The sequence below is a fragment of the Urocitellus parryii genome, unplaced genomic scaffold (assembly GCF_045843805.1).
Source record: "Urocitellus parryii isolate mUroPar1 unplaced genomic scaffold, mUroPar1.hap1 Scaffold_37, whole genome shotgun sequence".
In the NCBI taxonomy this organism is placed as follows: Eukaryota; Metazoa; Chordata; class Mammalia; order Rodentia; family Sciuridae; genus Urocitellus; species Urocitellus parryii.
In genome coordinates, this window is record NW_027553327.1 from 9109372 (window position 1) to 9134473 (window position 25102).

The window sequence follows — 25102 nt, forward strand, 5'->3', positions numbered from 1 at the left end:
CAAATAGCTTGGGCACAGGGAGCAACTTGAGACCTCTGGGAATAGAGAAGGGTGTGGTGGTGGATATCGTATCATTCTCTCAGGAGATTAAGGCAGGAAGATCAAAAGACAAAGATTCTCCTGGAGATCCTCTCTAGAAATAAAAAACACAAGGGTTTGGGGCATAGATCAGCGGTAAAGTATCTTCGAGTTCATCCTCCAGTACCAAAAACAGAAGTTCTGAGAATGGTGGGAACCCTCCTGAAATTCATATTCCCAAACACTAGCTGAGGACCAGCCTGTGAGCTGGCCTTTTTAGGGACAACAATCAGGACTGCTATGTCAATATTGTTGTACACAAGTCCCTTATTTAGCATTGTGCTGAGTTTGCCCTCTTAGGGGTTAGGGTAGAAGAAATGTGTGAACTGATTCATTGTGAAAAGAATGCTCTGACTATAATATTGAACACATACTGTGAGTGGGAAGGACACACCCACAGGAGTGTGGAGACTATTGCAGTAATTCAGGAGACTATTGCAGTAATTCAGCAAATAAGCAGAGCTATGGGAAGCATGAATTTACCCTTCCCCAAGATATGAACAACTGTGAGAGGAGCAAGTTTGGGGGATGTAAGATGACAAGCTTTGGACATTCTAATGTCCTCAGTCAGTTGTTTGCAAGGGTGCTTCAATGATCATGTCATTGCATGTGGAGGGGTACAGAACATTTCCACAGCCTTTGCAGGACAACAGACAAGTATGTAGAGCAGAGCTGCATTACTGGGACAAGAACCCTCATGTTCTGCAGCATGTGTCCATCTTCTTACCTTGAAGCTGTTCTGCAGATAGAGAGCACAGACTATCCTCAGATAGAGAGCACAGACTATCCTCAATTGTATGGGCACGGTAGATTCCACTTTAGGAACCTTGTTTAAAAATTGTCTAGAGACACTAAATCACTGTGGTGTCACCATGCCAAGGTAAGTACCCTGGATTCCTTTAGTCCTTTCAGAATTTCTCAACACAGCTCTTTTTTGTCTGGACAGTCTCCTTTCAAGATGAGGTGTAGTAGATGACAAGAACAACTTGAATATTTCTGGCTGCATGAAGACCTCATTTAACTAACCTTCCTTTATGGAAAATATAGAGCCAGAGAGGATGTTTTTTCTTTTAAAAAGGCATTGTCTTTTCTGAATAAATTATATGCATATTTTAAAATCAAGGCGTTTTCTTCAGGAATGTTTGCCTTGAGCAAGATTTTATTACTCTGTAACATCTCTAACAATTTGTTAAAATACTGTGTGAAGTATCATTGTAGGATAGGATCTTTACTGAAATTAGCATTCTAAATAGAAGCTTTCATAAGCTTTAAGAAATTAATGGGGGGGTCTCTTTTCAGATTATCATAGTAAAAATACATGAAAAATCTTACTGGAAAGAAAAAATCTTTAAAACTCCATATTTTTTTCTTATTACCCTTGAGAAGCCAAGGATATATTGTAAGAAGGGATTATCTAAAATATTCATTTGAAGGAAATTTCATTAAATGGCTGGCAAGAGATCTTCTGTTGTGTGTTCAGTGAAGAATATTAAGTCACAGAGGTACAAATTAATTTGGAAAAATGATAAGAGGCTAGGAAGCATAGGTGAGAAGAAAGAAATTCTAATATAAAGCAAAGGAAGATTTCTGGCTGGTAAAATAGTTGTAAGGTTTGTTAGGTAGATATGAAACACCATGAACAGAAATAGGTTAGAGGATGTGAATTTAAGCATAAAGTTACATTTGCAAATGATTGGAAGGAGCACCTTCATTCTTATGATGTGCTGCACTGGGGTGGGAGCTGGAGACCTTGTAGGTCCAACACATTTTACCATTAGGAAGAACAGACCTAGAGGGATTGCCAGACCTTACTCTGGGGGAAAGGCTTCTTGCTCACCTGACTCCATGTCCTTTCCATTCTACAAACTTTTTACATGTTATATGTACTATTTTATAAAAGAACATGCTTTCTGATTATCAAATTAATAATATGTTCACTCAACAAAATTTGAAAAATATAGAACAAAAATAAAAATAATTCTATAAAATTAAATCTTTATTGACTAGTATTTTATTTACTTAAACCTGTATGTTTAAAAATAAAATTATAGTCATTCTTACTTTACTATTTTTAACTGTTATTTTAATTTACTATTTCACATTGCTTATTACCATGAAATCTACAAAAGCAAAATAACATGAAATAAAGAAAAGACTATATTTAGGTGATTTCAAGTCAATCCATGTGACTTTTGGTGTATTTTTCAGAATTCATTATTTAAGCAAATAGAAGAAATGGATCAAGATAGCCTGGTAACCTTGAATGTTGAGCGCTGAAAAGGCACATATGGCCTTATAACTGTAGCATGGGAAGCTGATGGAAGTATTGATGACATATTTCCTACCTCGGGAGTGGTATGTAATGTTCAAAAATTGTAGAAGACACATACAAATTATGATTACTGTTGATATATGAGACCAGATCCTGCCTCAGTGATGAAATGCTATGATTTGTGTTTCTCTCTCCCTCTCTCCCTCTCTCCCTCTCTCCCTCTCTCCCTCTCTCCCCCCCTCTCTCCCTCTCTCCCTCTCTCCCCCCCTCTCTCCCTCTCTCCCTCTCCCTCCCTCCCTCTCTCTCTCTCTCTTTCCTTCGGTTGACTCATTGTTAAGTGTTGCTTCTATCTGGAGTAGCAATCCTGACAAAAATTCTATAGAGAAAAATGTTTAAGCCGGCATGCCGCCTTCTTTTATTTTTATAGAACTTTACATGTGTTATCTAGCAGATTTTCAGAAAGACTTTGTACACTAAATTAGAAAGAAATATAGGCTCCAGGATATGACAACTTGACTATATGATTTATTAGCTTAGGTTTAGAAATGGTTTACTTTTTCTTTTTCCTACCTTTCTTATTTTTAATGTAAAAGCTTTTTATTTGTATAATAACATATTGTTGCTAAACTCTTTGTTAAATTGTATCATAATTGAAAGAAAATCAAACTTTTTAATATCCTTACTGCAGAGTGATAATGACAGGATAAATAAAATCTTTCTCTAAAATTTTAGATTTCATTTACTGAAGGCCAGGCACTGTCTACAATTACTCTAACTGTTCTTGCTGATGATATACCAGAGTTATCAGAGGTTGTGATCATAACACTAACCCAAATTGCCACAGAACGGGTTGAGGACCCATCAAAAGGTGCTACTATTGATCAGAAAAGAAACAAGTCCGTAATAACTACTCTGCCCAGTGACTCTCCCTATGGCTTCATGGGCTGGCATGCCAAGTCTCTCTTCACCAGAGTAGCAGAGCCTAAAGGTAAATTCGGTTACATATTTTTCAGGCTTTAGTAAAAAATGAATTTACTTTTGATGCTTACAAAAAATGCAAATTTCTATTTTTATATGACTTTTCCAATTTGACAAGTCATAACCATTTTTGTTCTTCAAATTTTATGATCATGTGACTACTTAGCAATAAGGTTTTTAAAAATACTTTCAATTTTTAAAGATATACTATCATGGTAAAAATGTTAACAGTTTAGTGAAGTCATTGCAATAGAGGTAACTGTTTTTTTATTTGAGTTTCTCTTCATTGTTTGTTTTCCTCAACCATATTTTCTCTCTACATTTTTAGTAGTTGTATGGTGCACTGACAACATAGTGAGAAGCACATCGCATCAATGTATAAATTGCTTAATCCAAAAGATTAATGAGAAAAAATTTTATCCTGTGAAGTGTACATTGGTCAGTCCTTGTTATTTTTCTTTTAAGTGCTGAAATCTTCACCTAAATAACTATTTGTATTGTTGGATAAATATAATTTTATGGATGAAGGTCATTTGATGTATTTTAAAAAAAGGTTAAACATAATATGTATTTAGAATATACTATGAGATGATTCTAACATTTTCAGATAACAGTGTGGATATCCAACTTTCAAATATCTTTCATTGGAAGAGTTGATGGGAAAAAAAAATGACATGTAGTATTTCCTGGGTCTTTATATTTCCATGTGTTCAGAACTGAAACAATACACTTATGATAAAATAAGCCATTTATGTTTTTATTTAACACACATTTTTGAAATACCTATCAATTGCCAGGAATCTCACTGTGGAATTTGGAAAGAAAGACACAGCATTAGTCATTAGAAATTCATAGACCTGCAGGTGAATATTGACAGGCATTTTTACTGCATTTTATATGACAATTTTTTAAAAATCTAAGAATTGAAATAAAGTGTAGGTGTTGTGAAATAATTTGAACCTTGAGAGAGACACCTCAGTATGTGAACTTTAGTATATGCTCAGAATGAGCATTCCATAGAAACATTGCCTTTACTCTTGAACATCCCATGGATTACTCTTATTCTAATGATTAGTCATTAAATGATGTCTTCATGTATCTCACTATTTATTTTCAAGAATCTTTTAAACATATAACCTCTGTTCAACTTTACATATGCACTTCCCTAAGACTTTCAGCAATTTCAATATGACACGTACAACACAGGAAGCTACGTGTGGAATCAGAGCTGAGAGATTAGACAGAATGCTAGGAATGGATGGTGATTTTCAGCACAACTTTGGGGACAATGGACAGAATACTCCTTGGGAGTATGTACTGTATTTGTTTTACTTGTTTGCTTACCTGTTTAAAAGGATAGTGCAGAACATTCCACTGAGAACTTGAAACAACATTGACAGCAAACAGAAAAGCATACTGACTAGAGGCATGTTTGTCTCATAGAGAACATCACCAATCTGCAGTTGTACGTTGTTCGAGATAAAGGGTTCTTTGGGGACATTGCCATTCACTTGAAGACGAAACCCAGTTTCTTGATACACACAAATAATCAAGCTATTGAAAATGAAGATTATGTACTGCAAGAAACAACAATAATAATGAAAGAAAACATAAAAGAAACTCATGTGAATGTTGCCATTTTGCCAGTAAGTATGGATGGCAATAAATATGCTAGAAAAGAAAAGAAAATGCTTTTCAATGTAAAATTGTGATGTTCTTACAGGTAAAAATTATTTTTAATGATCCTTTTAATATAGAAAATGTGAGTAATTTTTTCACCTAAATAAATATTTAATATGTATAAATAAATATTTTATAACTAGCTTACAAAAATGACAAATTTGAGTGAACTTTGAAACATTGTATTTGGATTAATTATTTGCCTGTCTGTACTATTATGTTGATTGTTTAGTTGCTTTAAACTAATATCTGAAAAAATGGAACAATTTAGTTATTTTTATTGTTGGTTTGATAGGGGAATAATTTCATTTCAGGGTACAATTACTTGAATCCAGATTAATATTCAGATGGCTTAGGTCTAGTTTTTGCTCTGTATATCTATATTTACATATTGAAAGAGAGAAAAAAAAGAGAGGGGGGGGGAGGGAGGGAGGGAGAGAGAGAGAGAGAGGGAGAGGGAGGAAGAATCTATAATCATGCACACAAAAAACTGAAAGTGGCAATAGTTGTATTAATGTTATAATTATTGGGGCTGGAAATATAGCTCAGCGGCAGGACACTTGTCTAACATGTGGCAGGTTTGATTCCCAACACTATGCACTTAAATCAACTAAGGTATTAATAAATAGTACATTGTAATATTAATAACACTATATGTTGATTATTATAAATGTCTATATTATTAGTAAATGTCATTAGTTTTCCTGCTAGTAGTGACTTCTGAAGAGGACTGTCTGGGAAAGATACAGGAATAGTGTAGGAAGGTGGTTTCCTTTCCCTTTCTACATGTTTTCTTTTTATGTTTTGAAATTTTATTCCATGTTCAAAAAAAAAAACCTTTAATAATGAATTAAATATAGTATTACATCTAGATTTACAGGTCTAGAACTTTGATTTTTAAAGGAAAAGTAAAATTTACTAAACTTCTCTTGGAATATTATATATGAAAGGCATATTCAATACATGTTAAAATTGAGGGATAGGTCAGGCATGGTGGTGCACACCAGTAATCTTAGTAGCTTGGAAGGCCGAGGCAGGAAGATTGCAAATTCAAAGGCAGCCTCAGCAATTTAGTGAGGCCCTAGGCAACTTAGTGAGACCCTGTCTCAAAATTAAAAATTTTTAAAAAAGGGCTGGGGACGTGACTCAATGGTTAAGTGTCCCTGGGTTCATTCCCTGGTACCTCAACAATAAAATTTGTGGGATAGGTTTTGAAAACTTATTTATTTGCTAATGAGAATGAGCATTCCATAGAAACATTGCCTTTAATCTTGAACATCCCATGGATCCTGAAGTTGTCAGTGAGAATGTATACAGTTGAATATGAATCTTTTTGTGTGTGATAGAGCTGTTCATTCATGTAGATGAACTCATTTGTTCCATACTGAATAATATCAAGTTTCCAATGCAAATTAAATATTTTTCTTTCAAAATTAGCGGGGAGTGATGGTTTATTCTTTTTGTAATTTTTTTAAAATAAATGACAGCAGAATGCATTACAATTCTTATTACATATATACAGCATAATTTTTCATATCTCTGATTGTATATAAATTATGTTGACACCAATTCGTGTACTTTGGGTGATGATGTCTATCATATTCTACCATCCTTGTTAATTCTTGTAGTTCCAGCTACAAGGGAGATTGAGGCAGGAAAATTTCTTGGGCCCAGGAGCTCAAGACTAGTATGCTCTACATAGTGAGACCTCACCTCACAAACACAACCGAAAACAGAAAAGCACTTTTTCTTTTACCCCACCTCCCAGGATGATGCTCCTGAGTTGGAAGAAGGATTTATCATCATCATCACTGAGGTAAACCTGGTGAACTCTGACTTCTCTGCAGAGCAGCCAAGTGTACAGAGACCACGAATGGAAACAGCTGAGATAACGATTGAGGAAAATGATGATCCCAGAGGAATTTTTATATTTCATGTTACTAGGGTGAGTTGAATTTCATATATTTATAGTAATGTAGAAGCTCATCCCTAATGATTTGTTCAGTTTTTTTTTTTATTTTCTGCAAAAACAATTGGCTTTGCTTGTAGGTATTTTAAAATAGATGAACAGCCAAATTTGTCTTTCAAATTAATTCTTAGTTCTCTTTGACCAGCTCAAAGGATTCATCAAGTTTATTTTTTTGTGAAATTTCAGAGTAAAAGTTCTAAAGACCTGTCATGCCTATTTCCGTTCTATTAACTTATAATTTGAAGAGTGAAGTATAAGATACAAGTGGAAGCAAAAAAGTTACAAGATGATGATTTAGGATAGTTGCCCCTTTTGTCTTACTTTTCAACATGTGTTCTTTATTCAAGGATGTTGGTGGAGTTATTACTGCTCATGAGGTGCCTCCACCCTTGAACGTTCTTCAGGTTCCTGTAGTCCGGCTGGCTGGAAGTTTCGAGACAGTAAATGTTTATTGGAAAGCAATACCAGGCACTGCTGGCCTGGAAGATTTTAATCCATCTCAAGGGATTCTTGAATTTGCAGATGGGCAAGTAAGTTTGTCATGAACATGTTAGTATTTTTTGATTCTTCTTCAAGAATTTTATAGGTATCTACCAAATGAGCATGCATTAATGATTGCCAGTTTTATTATAACTCTGAATGTTTCTGTGTCAAGTCAAACACAGATATTATTAATAAATGTGGGCCTAGGAAGAGAAATTTAAGAAGCAAGAATTACAACCTTTTTTTTTTTAATACTGGGGATTGAACTCAGGGGCATTTGGCCATTGAGCCATACCTCCAGCTCTTTTTTATATATTTTTTTTTAGAGACAGGGTCTCACTGATTTGCTTAGTGCCTCCCTAAGTTGCTGAGGCTGGGTTTGAACTCATGATCCTCCTGTCTCAGCCTCCTGAACCACTGGGATTATAGGCACTGTGCCTAGCTCACCGTTTTTTGAACTTCCCTACCTGATAACTTCCCTACCTGATTCCATTAAAAACCAAAAATTCTAAAACATGATAATGATTGACTTAGAGGTGCCTGCAGTGTATAAAAACCTACGTGATGAACTTGAATGTATTTATGATCACAAATGCTTTTATTCTATTTCTTATTTTTAATAAAGGTTAAGGACATTTTTTTTCACAATATCTTTATTTTTATGTGGTGCTGAGGATTGAACCCATATCTAGTGCATGCTAGGCAAGCACTGTACCACTGAGCCACAACCTCACCCTCTCTATTTATTTCCTAATGTTTATAAATGCATATTTTAATTTAGAATTTCCAATAAAAATTTTAAATATTAAATTAATGTCTCAAACTTACTTTATCTTATTAAAACCTGAAAAATGAATGACATTCTAGACTTAGGTCTACCAAGCTTAAAAATTACAAAATATTCCCAAAGTATTATAAATTTTCTAAATTGGGTGTTTTGTAATATATAAGAATGAGATATCTTTATAATATTTTCCATGAAAAGTGGAAAAGGCATATGCACAACCATGAAAATATTAGTAACTTCATATAGCAGAATCTATAGGTAGCTTTATTCTTGCCTTGACAAATCTGCATAGTATTCATAAACTTATTGGTTGCCGCTAGAGGCTCAGGAAATTCTGTTAAAAGATAAGCATGCAAATCTACATTTTTCTACACATAGAGACCTATTATAGTTAATGGTTTTGAAATCGTGAGTTTTTGTTTTCTATTATCAGATCTAGAACTTTGCATCATTTCCTATTAACATGGAGGAGGAACTGTTAAGTACATGAGATTTTTACATTAAAAGCAGAAACTAAAAATTGATTTTTCACCAAAGCAACCTTCCAACTTTAGTTACGTCATCAGTAGTAATTCTGAGCACATAGTTGAAGTCTCATCATTTTCCAACATCCTTAGTATCATCCTGATCCTTGAAGTCCACATCAATATAGAAGACAGTCTGTATCCTGCAGTACCAATTTGAGGTGCACACATTTTAATGCGCTTCCATTTTAGCTTTTGATTTTGTTCAAGCTTTCGTTTATCTGAGTGTGACATCCAGATTTCTTGCTTCTCCTTGTTGTTAAATTAAAGGTTTTAGGTAGAAAACTTCATTTTCTGGTAAAGATCTATATCAAAGTATTGGAATTTACCTGTGGCATACAAAAAGAGACTTTAAATATTGAATATATACCTAGTATAGGTTTATGACCACTAGGGAAATCACAAGGTGAACCAAGGTTATTTATAAGTTTATAAAACTTTTAACATAAACTCAGAGAAATGAATTAAATCCTGATTTTTAAAAAATCTTAAAAAAAAACCCAAAATCAAATTTGGCCTTTCTTCCTGCTTTTCTTTTCCCCTACATTAAATATATATATATATATATATTTGAAATCAATAGCATTTATATGAATTGCAGAAGTCAATGATAATTTTTATTGTTTCATTTGCTTTCATGTAATAAAACAAAGCACACTAGGTTTTATGTTTGTACAATAGTTGTTAGAGCATTCATAACACTTATAATATTTTTTCAAGATTAAGAAGTTCTTGTTTTTTCTATCTGTAAATATACTATATTTTATTACATTTATAATGTTTTATCTCAAAAATAGCAGACTGTAAATTTCTGACTTTCAACTACTATAAATATCATGATTTTAAAAGTATTACAAATCTAACAGGCAAAATTTTGCTTCTTTCTTTTGTGTCATGTTTCTAAGTTTCTATTGAAATATATATATAATGAAAAATTATTGCAATATTTCCTTCCCCTCCTCTCCCTCTCTTCCTCCCTATCTCTATTTTTCTCTTCCTCTCTCCTTTTCTTCCTTTCTTTTGTAGGTTACTGCAATGATACAAATCACCATAATTGATGATGCTGAGGTTGAACTCATGGAGTTGTTCAATATTTCCTTAATCCATGTGGCTGGAGGTGGCAGACTGGGGGATGATGTTGTGGTAACTGTGATTATTCCACAGAATGATTCTCCACTTGCAGTATTTGGATTTGAAAAACAGACTGTAAGTTAAATATATCAGGGGAGTGTGAAATTCTCATATAGTTTTAAGTAGAAAAGTGTCTGTTACTTTTGTTTTGAAATTCTTTATTACTCTTCCTTTACAAATCTCTCTTCAATTATCATTTGAGTTTGCTGTTAATTTAGGGGCCAATCCTCCCACATATACATACAGCTTGATATAATGTGAGCTCCTAACACCGGACAATTACAGAGGGAATGCAATTTCCTATTTATTGAGTATACTAGACCAAGAAGTACTTTTTGTCCATACCTTTTATTTTCTGTCTATTCTACAGATCACCATCCTGGCCACATAACAGGACTGTCATGGCCTGAATGTGGCGTCCCAGGATGGGTTTAGTTGATGAGGGAATTTTCCCTCAGTTCTGGTATGCTGTCATGTTCTTCCCTCTCCCTTCTAGAACACTTGGCTGTTTTCTTCCAAGACCTGAAAGAGGGAGTTCACTTATTATTGGTTCATCTTCTGAGGGAGGGAAAAAAGCTTCTTATGATTGGTTAATCATAAGAATTAAACATTTGTGTGGCGTAGCTTGGCAACTAATATTAAAGTATCACCACATCTGAAAGTACTATAACTCTATCATAATTATTATTACATGATCTCTGGGCCATAATTATTATGATTTTATCTTTTAAAGGAAATTCCCAGATGAAATATTCATAAAGATCCTTAGCAACTTTTCTGATTACATATGTCATCACTCCCTTTATTTAATCATTTATATTTGATCATTGTGGATAATTTTCAGTGATTAAACTGCTTGACTGCCCCTTGTCTTTACTGTCCTGAGCATGAAAGGCTAGACCTACAACTTACCTCTCAGAGCTGGGCTTTTCATACGCTCCAGAATTAAAATAGAGCTTAATAATTACCTAATGATTTGGTCAATGAAATTTCAATTTCATTAGGAAATAGGAACTATAAAAGGAACAGAGCACAGTTTTGCTGTGGCTCCATGAAACTCTCTTTCTTCCTTGGCAAAAAACTGCACAAGTGTTTCCAAGGAGTGATGGATTGGCAAAAGAATAGCTGTGATTATCTCTCAGACAGCATTAAAGTCTGAAAAAATAAAACAAATTTAAAGAGGAGAGTAAAATTTTCCATAATATTAGTATCCTAAGAGAGACAGCATTAATATTTTGTGTATTTTCAACCACATGGAATTCTTTGCATATTTTAGTATCTATGAATAAGTAACTTAATTTTTTAATAAAATTCCTCTATTAGAGTATGAGCTTAGGTTAAAATTTCAGGTTTAGTGTTGAAATCTTTAGGTGGTAAAACCTTAATGTTTTTGCTTTGGAGTTCATCACACTTTTGGAGTTGGATGTTGGATATTGCATTTTTAAGTTTCTCTTCCGTATATGGAAAATAAAGTTATGCTACTATTCATAAGTAATTTTTGCTTATTCATTTTATCTTAACTGCTAACATAAACTTTTGTGCTCTAAACCTAATTGAATCATGCCTGGAAATGATATCTTATCGAAATAGCCTTAAATTTCCAATTTGTCTTGAGATTCACAAGTGAGATTCAGGTTATTCAGTCTGCAGTGTATAATTCCTCATAACTGTTTTGTGGAGTAAATGAGTTCATGTACCTGGGCTTTCTTTACACTAAGTGTCAGTTGCTATTTTTATTGTGTAGAATGAATAGCTTCTTGGCAGCTCTTTCCAGCTGCTTTCCTTATATCCCATCTTTTTTATTGAGAAAGTCCCCAATAACATGGAGTTTATCTTTTAACATGTATATAAACATACAACATTGCACACACAGTAAACATTCTGTTAGCATTAATTGTGCCATAGATTAGACTGAGAACTGAAGAATATTGAGGAAAGATTAGTATTAATGTGTCAAAGTTAATAAGCTGCTCATAGAATAATGCAGTATATATGCCAAGACAATAGGAATATCAGAGATCTACAGAAATCTACATATGAAACCCAAACTAATGCTATATCTGTGGAATCAAAACCATCACAGGTATACAATTGATTTATAATGGATTACTTTCTTTTTTCTTTCTTAGTAAATATCAGTCTAAATATCAAACTACTTTCCAGGCCCCCTTTTTGCCAAATATGCATACACATCTGATTTCTGAGTTTCTGTGAATCTTAAAAAAAGCAAAGTGTATGAAGAACTGACAAATAATGGAAATTCAACACATATCAGTTAGCTCCAAATCTATATTATTGGTTTGAATGCAAAGTCTCATGGAAAACCAACCGACCAACCTATATTTCATGTTTGTTAAGTTTGTATCTGCCTTAAAAATGGAAGCATTGTGTTATTTTGCATTTGCACTGAAGGTGGATATTGTAGGTTCAATTCAGACTTTATTTCACTGAGTTAACATGTGTAATTCATTTGAATTACTTATTTTAATAAGGACTTGTGTAAAAAATATACTGGCAAATTAATGTATCGAATCTCCTCTCTTTAAATCAAGTTAAACCTCTTTTAACTAAAAAACCTCTTTTTACTAAAGTAAGTAAACTGCAGATAATTGAGAGGACAGTTTGAAGTCTGTATTATGTGGGGAGCCTGAACACCTTTACAAAAAAACCCTAAATCTTAGTTCCTTCCCATAATGTTATTCTTTATACAAGAGTCCTATGCCAGTATTCCTAGTTGGCTAATTGTTATGGATACCTTGTCTTTAACTGATAACTCAGGTATCAGACTCCTTCTATCCTCTCTATTCACCTGACACATGGGAAAAGAGAGAATATGGAGGATTGTGTGGATGTTTATGGCCAGAGTGTCAGCAGCATATGTTGCTCCTAGATATAATCTACTCACAAGAATTCAGTGGCTCCATCTAGTTGCAAGAGAAGATGGGAAATGCCATGTTGTTGAGTGTCTAAGAAGGATAGGAAGTGGGGTGAAATATTTTTCTCTGCCATGATTGTAACATTTCATGAATAGAATTCTAAATTCGAAAACTGCAGTCATCATGAAAAGAAGATTCTGTTTGTTTCTTCTGTTATTCTTTTTGTGTTACTGGATTTTCTTTCTTTCAGATAATGGTCAATGATTCCCTGTTTTCTGATGACAATTCATATGTGACATTGACAGTTGTCCTGTCCCCAGGGGGAAAGGGCGCCTTCCGACTTCGGTGGACTACAGACGAGAAAGCTAAGGATAATCTCAGTCCTTTAAGTGGGACACTTCATTTTGATGAGGTAATGGCAGCATGAGGACTCCTGTTATATTTCTCTAATTTGATATTTATAATTTGTAGTTTCTCTAATTTTGTCTAATTTCTCTTAGCATAATATTACTGTGAATTTATATGATAGTATTTAATACATCTGGAATATTTTGAAATTCCCTACACTGTGGGGAAAAAAATTCTTCTCTGAGGACTGGGGTTGTGGCTCAGTGGTAGATCACTCTCCTAGCATGCATGAGGCACTGGGTTCGATCCTCAACACTACATAAAAATAAAATGAAGATATTGTTTAAAAAATTCTTCTCAGAAAGAGGGAGAAAACTCCCAATTCTGCTGTCAGATTGTTTAATTCACACTCTATTTCTATCCCACGGCCAACATCTTACAGTTCCTTCTCTGACTGAGGGCAAAGTTCTGAGTATACAAAACTTTTATACTAAGAATAGGTTGATTGTGTCTCATATTAATACAATCTCGTAGATAGTCTCAGCTTTACAAATGCTTTAAATTTTTAACATTCCTGTACATTTTGAGAAAAAGATTGATATTATAGCTGCTCAGAAAACTGAATCAAGATACATAATTTAAGAATGGGAAGCCCATTACAATCCTTCTGTATGTATCTCAGCCCTCTACAACAACAAGTGAAGGTGAAAGGTTCTGTCTACTTTGATGAATGAACAGGATCTCTTTGACCATATGATTGGTTTCTACAACTAGTAGAACCAGAAACTAGGGGTCGTGCTTTGTTTTTTTTTTCTTCAGAGCTTTCACAACCAAAGAAAAAAATACAGTATTTTCTTTTGGTTTACTAATAGGTGAATAATAAATTAATTAGTGATGCCCTCTGACAGACTATTGCTCCTTAAATATTACCATTTTTGATGTATTGGTTGCTCTAATGGCATTAAATTTCAGGTGTTGCAGATATAGCATCCCTTTGTTTCTCAGAATCTAATAAGCGGTGAGTCAGGAAACATCTAGGTTGCATACCTTAGCTATGATCTGAAAAATTTCTCACCTAGCATACAAAGAATTTAAAATTTAGAAATGAGTCATGAATTTCTGTGAAGGTTTTCCTTGGTAATAAAGGGCATATTTTTCTAGTTACCAGGTTCCAACTGCTAGATGTATTTCTCAGGTGATTACAAAGGGTTTCTGGTTTTGAACATCTATACCAAATGGCAAATAATGTTATATTTTCCCCTATTGGGTAAAGCCATTCCTTTTCAGAGCACAGCCTCAAGAAGGATGGATTTATTCCTGGATTTGACCCTATTTGCTAATTGTTTTTCACCAGTCTTAAACAGGTTGAAGGCTGAGTTTCCTTTATGTACAATTGTATAGCAGCACCATTGTTCTTGCATATCTAGTTCTAAGGTATCCATATCTACAGGACAGGGGTTTTAATTTGGTTTTGACAACCCCTGCAGTCTTCTCCTGGTCCTGCTTATGGCTACTACTACACAGGTGGATCTCTAATCCCACAAATAATTCTCACAGCAATGCTCACTTTGACAATTGAGATACTAGTCTACAGGGCAGCCCTAGTGGTACCACAGTTAACTGTATAATAGCTTCCTGGACTGCCTTAAAATGTACCAATGACTGTGAGAGTTACTCTTCCCCCACTTACAGGGAAATTCTCTTTGTGATCTTTTCAGTTGTTTCATGGCACTAGAGAAGTCACGTCTGACTATGTCTTTCTGCATGAAGGATATCTGAGCTCCATATTATTACAGAAGTGTGCGAGCCTCCAGGACTGATGAATGTCCACAGATGATATGTCAGTAGGTCTTTCCTGGTGAGAAAGTTATGAGATGCAGGGCCTAAAGGTTTTGGAGAGAGTACTCCTTAGATCAACATCTGTTCAAGTAGAAGCAGCAGCATTGTGCAGGGTTGAAGGCAAGCTATCATGGAGTATTGAACTGACACTACCACACACTATAGCTTGCCTTCAAAAGGGACTAACAATTCAAAGTTTTCCTGAGTTTTAGAAGCGTTGAGTTTCATATTCTTGTGTTGTGTAAGTCACCACGAGTGAACTATGCCAGAAAGAGGATCTGACCTACAGGAGAGGTATTTCTTCAGATGAGGCAATTTCCAAAGGAGCCTGAGGATGAGAGTTGTCTGCCTGAAATACTCCCAGCACATGGGGTAATGAGTCCTTTCTTGGAGGGATAAGATCTCACTGGACATCAGAAAATCTACATGGAGATCTGGGGTAGAGCCATGCTCAAGAAAAGCTTGCTCTGAGATCTCTCCTACTGTTTTCCCTTGGTCTTCTGTGAATAAGTGTAATTTTTCTGCTAATTTTGGTTCTTTTCCCTCTACCCATTCCTGCTTCCTTCCTACCTCTTCAAAAGATTTCAATCCCAAGAATACTATTATTTCTCCCCTATCTTGTATTTCCCTTTATCTCAATAATTTCCTAGAAACTTTGCTTTCAACGTAGCCTGGAAGAAGTAAAATGGCCCCTGGATAAAGAACAAAGGAAAGGAAACACACAGAGAAACTAAATTTAATGCTCTAAGACATCACTGTGACACACATAATTTTTATCTCCACCTTTTTCTTTGCATTCTGATTTTACAAATCCCAACTTATTCTGTATATCGCTGATAAAATTTTCTGCAGCTTGGATCCTACTGTTTGTTGCTTCTGGGGAATTTTTTTTTTGAATTACATTTTTTTGACATTGTTATTCTTAAATAACATCTCTTAATTTTCATCTCTTCACTCATGCAGTTCTCGTTAGTGTTACTTGTACCTATTTTGTAATAGATGCACTTTTTTTCATTTTTATTTTTTTCTTTTTAGATACACATGGCAGCAGAGTGTATTTTGACTTATTATACATATATGGAGTATAACTTATTCAGGATCCCATTCTTGTGGTTGTACATAGTGGTGTATTCATGTATGAACATAGGAAAGTTACTTCAGATCCAATATATTCACTTTTTAAATGTTGTTAGGACTTCTAGGAAAATGTGCATTCCTGCTTGGGACCTTATTAAGTGTACTCATGTGAAGTGTGCAATTCCTGGGATGTAACACATCACTCCCATTTCATTCACTCTATGCATAATGTGAATTGTAGGATCAGAATTGATGTGAAGAGTAGGACCACAACAGCTTTGCATTTTATGGCAGCCAGTTATTGTGGTCAGTGTAGTGTCTGTGGCCTGGAGTTCAGAGACCTCAGCAAATGGTCTTAATCCCCTGGTTCTCCATGTTATTTATGTTCAGGCTGGGGAATGTACATGTGCCATTTAGTCAACCCCAGATTGATACCTCTATAAGAGAAAATTATGCCTTGAATTTGGAAACCTTTTCTCAGTTTCTTTTTCCTTTGTTGTCAGTATAGGTCCCTTATGGTGTCTATATGTGCATTTGAAGAAGGCACATCTCCCCCAATCAGCCTGCTGCCAGTTTAACTTAGAAGTCCCTTCCCTCCATCTTTATATTTTAATTTGTTATAAAAATATGTGTCTTCGTGTAAACCTCAATCAATACAGATGGATGTGAAAAGAGTAAAATCCCCATGAATTCTCCTAGATCTTGCTTTGCTACTTACCAGAGGTAACCACTATTGACAGTTTCTTATATGGCATTCCAATTTTTTTCTGTGCATATTCAAGCATATGTATCTTATTCTTACACAAATGGAATTTTAGTCTGCAATCTGTTCTGTAACTTGCTCTTTTTACTTTAGAATTTATCTTAAACATTTATTTTTCATACTAACGCAAATTCACTGCACTGAATAATTGGTTATATATTTTCCACTGCATTGATTCCTATCAGTATTTGATACTAACACTTTTCTTTGAGAGTCCTCTGTTTCACCATGGCTTTTATAGTTCTGGTATTTCTTATTTGTTTCTCTGCATTTTACATTTCTTGCTCAGTGTTCTCTTTTCCCTAGTTCCACTTTCTCAAGGATTTATGTGCTGTTGCAGTTTTCTGTCACCTATACTCATCTACTTTACTCACTTTATAGTCTTAATTCTCTTGTGATACTGGGAGTAGCCACCGAAAAAATAAAAACGATGTAGAGTCCATAGTTAGTTAACTTTGATTCAAATCTTCACTCTTCCATTTGCTAGCATGTGATTCCAGGAAAGTTCATTAATTCTTCTCACATTTGGTTTTCTAATGCAAACCAAGGACAAGTAATGCTGAACTTTAATAAAGACTATAAGGATTACATGATGTTATGGTTGTAAAGAGGCTAACCAACCCCCTAACACTTAGAAAATACTTTCCAAAAACCTTTAAAATAGTTTTAAAGTCATTTAGAAAAATTCTAATAAAATATCAAGTTGATACCTCAACTTAATACAGTAAAGCTCAACTTTTTTCTACATTGTATGATCAAAAATTAATGGCTTCAAATTTCAAAAAGCTGAGAAACTGTTTTTGTTTTCCTAATGTAGTTTGTAGTAACATTTCTTGAACCACTGCTCTGTACTGCTGTTCTGCAGAATAATAATTGCTCTAAAAGATTGAGTGTTCAAATAGAGTTGGGAAACTCCAAACTGAATTAAGAAAGCTTTCCTGGTGCAATTAAAAAAATTGCTTGCATACATTTTGAATCTCTAATAGAGAAACTCTTCTAAATATATTTCCCCATGAAACTTCCCCATCACCTTTTATCCCAGAACATTTATCTTTTGTAACTAGTGTTCCAAAAACATTGGCATTTGCTACTTGTAATCACCTGTCAGCAGTTTTTCCTATTACATCTTGTCAATTTTTTTGAGAAATGGAGATCATACCACATGGAAACTGCCTTATATCTAGAGTAGTAAGGTGGGTGGCAACATAACTGTGTAATGATTCTTGTTGATTCTTATGATGCATGTTGATCATTATCCACAATGCTACATTTGTGAATTTGCCTGTTGACTAAAATTTATTTGTAAATCTCCAAATCAGTACTCTTGCTTCTCTCACAGTCATTTGTGAACACACAAATAGTGGTGGAAAATAAGATTCGCCCAATTAGCACATTCCCACCTGAGGTAGAACAAGATGTGACTTTTCTTGTTTCCACTCTCATAATGTAAACAGATGTCTTTGTCATTGTCAATGTATTGCCATTTCATTTCCATTTTAATTTTCTGTTGGTGAATTCACTGTTTTAAATGGCCCCCAAGTGTAGAGCTGAAATCTTCAGTCTTCAACAAGGAGTTTGTGATATGTTATAAGGAGAAAATATTGTTTTGTGTTAGATAAGCTGTTCAAGTCTGAGTTGCAGTGCTTATTTAAAATGAAAAATATGTTAAAATGACTCAGAGATTTTGCTAGTGTGCACATCTCTGCAAATGACCATAAAAGTGCCTGAACACTGATTCTGGGGTTACAAAAAAAAAAAAAAACTGGTTGAGCAGGCAAATGTGTAAATAGGGATTCCAAAAATTATGAGCGCTAACTATATTTTCAAACAATAGCACCTCAGAGAAATTACTGTAAATACAAAGAAGCATGTAGAAGAATGTTTGTGGTAATATTGTTTACAATATTAATAGTCCTTATTAGATAAATGTTGAAAATATTGTAAATGCAAACAGTGGACTGTCCACACCAATTAAAAGGTTAAATTAAATCTGCATGCAGAAATGTGGATGACTTTAATAGTATATACTAAAAGAAAAATTAAGAAGCAGACACAATGCATTTAAGAGTGAGTGACAGGATGAGGAGGGATTTGACAAATGGTATTTAAAGGGCAGAAGCCAGGTACTTTGGTGAGCACCTGTAATCCCAGCTTCTCTGAAGGCTGAGATGAAAGGAACACTTGAACTCAGAAGACCAGCCTGGGCAAATAGTGAGACCCCAGGTCAGAAACAACAAACAGGGCATGGTGGTGCACAACGATAATCTCAGCTACTTGGGAGCCTGAGGAAGAAGGATCACCAAATTCAAGGCCAGCCTCAGGAACTTAGGAGACCGATTTCTCAAAAATTTAAAAAGCGCTGCTGACATAGCTTAATGGTAAAGTATCCCTGAGTTCAAATCCCCAGTACCAAAAAGCAAAATAAAACGAACAAAAGAAATGGACAGATAAAGGACAAAGACTAAATAGAAATAAAAGGCCATCCATTGTCCAATGGAAATAGTGCTGAAGGCTGAAGACCAGAAGAGGATCAATTCAAAATGTGCTCCTAAGATTCAGGACAAAAAAAAAGAATGAAACATAAAATCAGTAATAGTCTGTGCCAAGCATGGTGGTATGCATAGGTAGTTCCATCTACTTGGGAAGCTGAGGTGGGAAGTTCTGTTGAACCCAGGAGTTCAAAACTAGACTGAGCAACATAGCAAGACCTTGAAACCTCATCTCAAAAACAAACAAACAAACAAATAGGATTCCTGTGTTTTAACAGCAAGGGGAAAAAAAGTATAAGAAAACAGGATGCATTCAGCAAGAAACAAGTGGAACAAATAAGAACAAAGGAAAACAAAATCTGAAAGGTGAAGATTAAAAAAAAACATTGAAATGTGTATATAAAATTCCAGGTTCCTAGATGGAAGCACTAGATTTTCCTTATGAATTAGGCTCCTGTAATGCTGCCTGTGGTACTATTGTTAACCAGGAAGGTGCCAGAGATAACTTAACATTGACAATACAGGCCATGAGAAGAATGTCAGTGATAATTAACTACAGCAAGTGTCTCTAGCCTATCGATTGCAGCTGTGACTATAATCTCAGGTCATACATTGCTTGTTTTTCTTCTTGAATGGAGCCAACTCCCCTTACAGATATTAAATCTTTGACTTTTTACAGTTTACATTACGATGTAACCATTTGTCCTCTAAAAGATTGAACTCCAGTATTGAAATTTTTCAGTAAATTTAGGAGATGAGAGATGAGTTAATTTTTTAAAATTTTTCCTATTAAAAGCATAAATGGAATTTATAGTTAGAGTTGACTTTTTTGTATAATAATTCTCCCTAGATGCAACCCTTATTCTAGGCAACAGAAAGGATTGAAAAAGTGATTATGCGCATAAACCTTATTCTGCTAATAAAAACACCAAAGTTTGACTTTGGTCAATCTGGAAGATTTATTGTTCTTCTCATTTGCTATAGAAGGAGTCTCAGAAGACTATTGTATTGCATGCACTGCAAGACACCATGCTGAAAAAGGACAGGCATTATACAATTCAGCTGTTACCAATTGATGAGGTAGAAATATCTCCCGCAAAAGGTAAGAAAAATTTTGGAAATTAAAAAGTAGATTAAAGCAGATAATTAGTAGTTACAGGGATAGGCAATGTTAGGTTTTCTAATTCCTAAAATTTTGCTAAAACATAAGATGTACTCAGGTAAGTACATTTTTAAATTAACATTATAATACCCGATGTTGGTAAGACTGGTCAGATTTCATACTGCTCAGCTGTGACTTTTTAAATAAAAAATTTTTATGAAGCAACATTATAAAATTAATTATGGTAGCTTCCTAAATTATGTGATATTAGGAGACTGGTTAAATGTGGCAGAATGCTATGCAATCATTCAAAATGATGTGGCAGAGAAACAACTACATTGAAAATGAATAACAATTACATGGGTAATTGTTATGGTAATAAAGTAGGTTTCAGAACAACATGCTCAATGTAATCCCATTTTTGTCATGTGCTTTTCTTCCTTCCTTCCCTCCCTCCCTCCCTCCCTCCCTCCCTTTCTGCTGGGAATGAAGCCCAGGGCCTCATGCATGCTCCATATGTGCTCTGATGTGCTTGTCTTATGTAAGTTTGGAATTATTTATTTGAAATATTAATAATGGTTTTGATTTCCTAAATTTTGGAAACATTATTTTTTATAATTCAACATTATTTTAAACTAACACATTATGTTTGATATGTAGTGTTTACCTGTTTTCATCTGAAACTAGAAACTACATATTTTGACACTTCAGAAACAGGCATCATATGGTTCCTGTGATGACTTGTTGCTTGGATCAGTAGAGAATGTTTCAAGAAAATTTTTGTTGTGTGTTCTATCAACAATAATCACAGTAAAAAAATGGCCCAGAGTTTAATTATAAAAACTTTGTATTGTTATATGTCTTTTTTGCTATAAAAACTCCATCCTATTCATGGGTCTGTGACAAAAAGCAAAATCTGTGGTCAGGAAAATTCTAGCATTACTGTATGTATTTTGGGTAGTTATCCTTTTGTGTTATGTGTCATCATCAACTTAGGTAGTGCATCAATAATCACTCTGGGAGAAACGGGAGCGCCAGGAGAAGTTGGGATAGCTCCATCATCTAGGCATGTCCTCATTGGGGAGCCTTCAGCTAAATATAAGGGTACTGCTATCATCAGGTAAGAGCTTCAAGATTTTTCTTTGCTTCTACGGGGTTATGACATTGTTTAAAGGATTAGTCATAGTACACCATTCTTAGTGCATACACAGTGTTCATGCATCATGATTTTACATAGAGGTAGCATCATTTGGAAATGCTGCACCTTTTAGACTGAAATAGAAATTAGATCCCAAAAAAGTTTCAGACTAATGGATGATTTGCATAACCTACACCAAGGAAAGCTCCTGGGGTTGAGATCAAAAGTCCATGCTTTCAGCCCTATTCTGTAGGTAAATGTGCAATATAGGAGATATATTCCATCTTTGTTAGCATGTTTGCCTTAGCTGGAAACCATCTTTTAAAAAAGCATCAAGGTCAAAGATTTTGATTCTAAGTGTTACAATGTCAGGACTTATCGTATAACTAAATTAGTATGATCATAGGAATGTCTGTTTCTCTCAAATTTTCTCATGAAAATTTTATCTTTGTGATAGTTATCCAAAGATGATTATTTATCCTTTTCCATTAGTATGCACATGTATGAAGTGTTTATTATTCTTTGGAGAAGTTTGTTAGGCTATTCATATTTTATGCCCTATGTATTAAAAATCTGTAACAACTTCTTTTTATTCCCTCCCACTATTAATGTTCAGTTTTTGACAATATGCTTGTCATACATTGACACTACTCTAGCTCAGTATTTTCTAAGTACTTTCTTGCAGTTTATAATTGATAGACGAGTTTAGTTAAAAGTATTAAGTTCTTGAAATAAATGAAAATTGGTTACTGTTGAAAGATTCAGTAAACATTTAGGAAAAGTACCAGCAATCAAAATGTATTGAATATACATTTGTGTATTGTTGTAGCCTTGTTCACGGCCCAGCGATCTGGGCAGAGGTCACAGTGTTCTGGAGAATCATCCCTCCTTCTGTGGGGGTGTTTGCTCAAACGTCAGGAAAACTGATAATGCGAGATGGACAGTCTGCAGCCATTGTAGTGATACAGGTATCAATGTTGCTGGCTTATTATGCCCTTCACTCTGTGTGTGTGGGGGGGGGGGTGTTGGGGTGGGCCATGATGAGGTTGGTAATATTGCAGAATCTGTTGCTGCTTTTTATGTAAAAGGAATGTTTAAGTTTTACAGATTTTACTGTTAATGATTGTTTTCATCCTTCTCTAGGCTTTGAATGATAATATTCCTGAGGAAAAGTCTTTCTATGAGTTTCAGCTCACTGAAGTCAGCGAGGGAGGTGTGCTGAGTGACTCCAGAAGCAAGGCCAACATCACTGTGGTGGCCAGTGACTTTCCCTATGGCCGATTTTCCTTTTCACAGGAGCAGCTTCGAGTATCAGAGGAAGCACTGGGGGTATGGTGTGACTTACTTAAAAATATTAATATTGTTTTTGTTTTTGATGTTGTGAATGCTCTTTAAAAGTATTCTCTTGTTCGTAGTCTAAAGTTTTTCACAAACACATTAAATTGCTCCTAACATTATTTTAACATATAGCATATACTTTATAAATTCATGTTTAATTTCAACATAATCCTGGTAAATAGTCTTTAATTAGTGATAATGTTGTCTGGTAGAATAGACATACAAATCAAATGAGAAAATGCTTTTTGCCTAGGTTAATGTCACGATCATCCGTTCGGGTGGATATTTTGGCCTGGTGAGACTCTGGTACAAGACTGTGAGCGGGACAGCAGATGCTGGCTCAGATTTGGTTTCTGCATCAGGAGAGCTCCTCCTTGAAGCCAGAAAGACGGTGAAGAGTCTGCTTGTTGAAATCCTTGATGACAACCATCCTGAAGGCCCTGAAGAATTTTCTGTAGCAATTCTAAAGGTGGAACTCCAGGGAAGGTAAAGAAGAACAGGAAATGAGTAAAAAAGAGGGAGAGAGAATGAATAAAGCTACATGTGTAGACACCAATACTGAGGTGTACAACTATTCTTTTCTTGCTGTTTTTCAACCTATGTGATGTTCTAACAGCTCATAGAAGGGAAATTATGAAAAAGACTAGGTGTTATTATTTGCACTTTTCTGAATTTTAATTTTTCTCTTGAATTTACAGAGTATGTGGCTCTGGTCTGTGAATTCATTCAGAGCAGGCAGGGAATGAGATGACACTGTGTCTAATAATCTGGTGAGGAGAGATCCTAACTGTTCTCTAGGTCACAGGTCTGCTGGGGTGGCAGAATTTGCTTCCTGCTATTTCTGTACCTGAGAAAGAACTGGAGGGAGGGGCATCTTCCATTGTGTGTCTGAAAGCTATATTATATTGTTTTCTTATGGGTGGTGCCCAACATCAGTTTTAAAGTGGGGAAATTTTTGAGTGGAAGATGGTTGGCCATTAATGTGCACTATGTTTTTAGTGAAGATGAAAATTTAACCATCATGAGTCTCTTTCATTCTCTGTTTTCATGGAACTGGCTCAGTTGATGAGATGGAAAACACCCTTAGCACATACTTGAGTACCCATGGTTGAACAGCTCACAGGTTCAGCAGCTTTGCAAGCTCCTCTTCTCTGCACAGCTTACAAAGGACACAAAGGGGGTCCTTCCACTAGAATAGCTTTTGTGTTTATAGGAATCTGGAAGAAATATTTTTTTGTATATAAAAATAGTTTTACATTTGCTACATAACTTTGTGCTTTAAAAACTTTTTAAACTAAAATATTTCTCTCTCAGTGCCTTAAGTAGAGGGTACATCATCCTAGCTGGGGGAAAAATGTTTTGTGTTTATTACAATTCAAATCTTTAATTTCCCAGAAATGATTCGGTGACTGGCAATGGGAATGAATTTCTACACATATTAAATATGTTAAAAGTCAAACTGGTCACCCCTTGAATCAAATACATTCATTTTGGAAGAAATAGCTAATTAAATGTGAGATCATATGTGTGTTATTGATTGATTATAAGGGGACTTAAAGATTTTTGCCTTCTTGGCTTTTTAAAAAAGTAGTTTCTACTTAAGTTTAATTCTGGGAGAGAAGTGTGTCCTTCCAGATAAATTTCTGGACTTCCTTTGATCTGAAAAAGAAAGTAGTATAGCACAGTGTTTTTTCCTTGTTGCCTGCTCACTAGAATTACTACTACTTTGATACTAGTGTATGGTAATCAGCTAATTTACAACCCATCTCAGAGTACTGATAATAGTTACTATTATCATTTAATATTTTAATCCTCAGTTTTCCAATTTTGCCTAATACAAAATATTTATTTACCACTTTTCAATTTTCAGTACAAGGTAGGTTATAAATATCAGGTAAACAGAATTTGAGAATTGTAAGGACTAAAATCATTCACTGTCATTTTTTTTATCTTTAGAAAATAAAGTGTCATAGAGCCCTGTAAGTCAAAGCCTGAATAACATCTATCTTAAAAAATGTCTTTTGTAGAAATGTTATTATATAAGTAAACTGCCCTCAATATAGTGGAATTATAATTTCATTAAACTATTTTCTTAAATCTTGATGGTTTAACTTGAAATTTAATTAACAAAAAGATACTCCTTATATTTTTTAAAGCAACCCTTGTAACCTAGCAATGTAAACCTCACCCCTACCTGGTTTACTCTCTGAGTGCCCAAGGCTCATTACTA

The 25102-nt window shown here is 34.7% G+C and overlaps 1 protein-coding gene across 1 annotated transcript in view; it reads left to right on the forward strand.

Moving 5' to 3' along the window:
- Positions 1-25102, forward strand: part of LOC144252189 (adhesion G-protein coupled receptor V1-like) — a 96820-nt gene that overhangs the window by 49209 nt on the left and 22509 nt on the right. The window contains 12 exon segments of the mRNA XM_077794683.1: positions 2287-2433; positions 3083-3338; positions 4772-4974; positions 6777-6953; positions 7325-7507; positions 9798-9977; positions 13029-13190; positions 20279-20396; positions 21393-21516; positions 22364-22502; positions 22678-22863; positions 23126-23358. Of these exon segments, the coding sequence (XP_077650809.1) occupies positions 2287-2433; positions 3083-3338; positions 4772-4974; positions 6777-6953; positions 7325-7507; positions 9798-9977; positions 13029-13190; positions 20279-20396; positions 21393-21516; positions 22364-22502; positions 22678-22863; positions 23126-23358 (2108 nt within the window).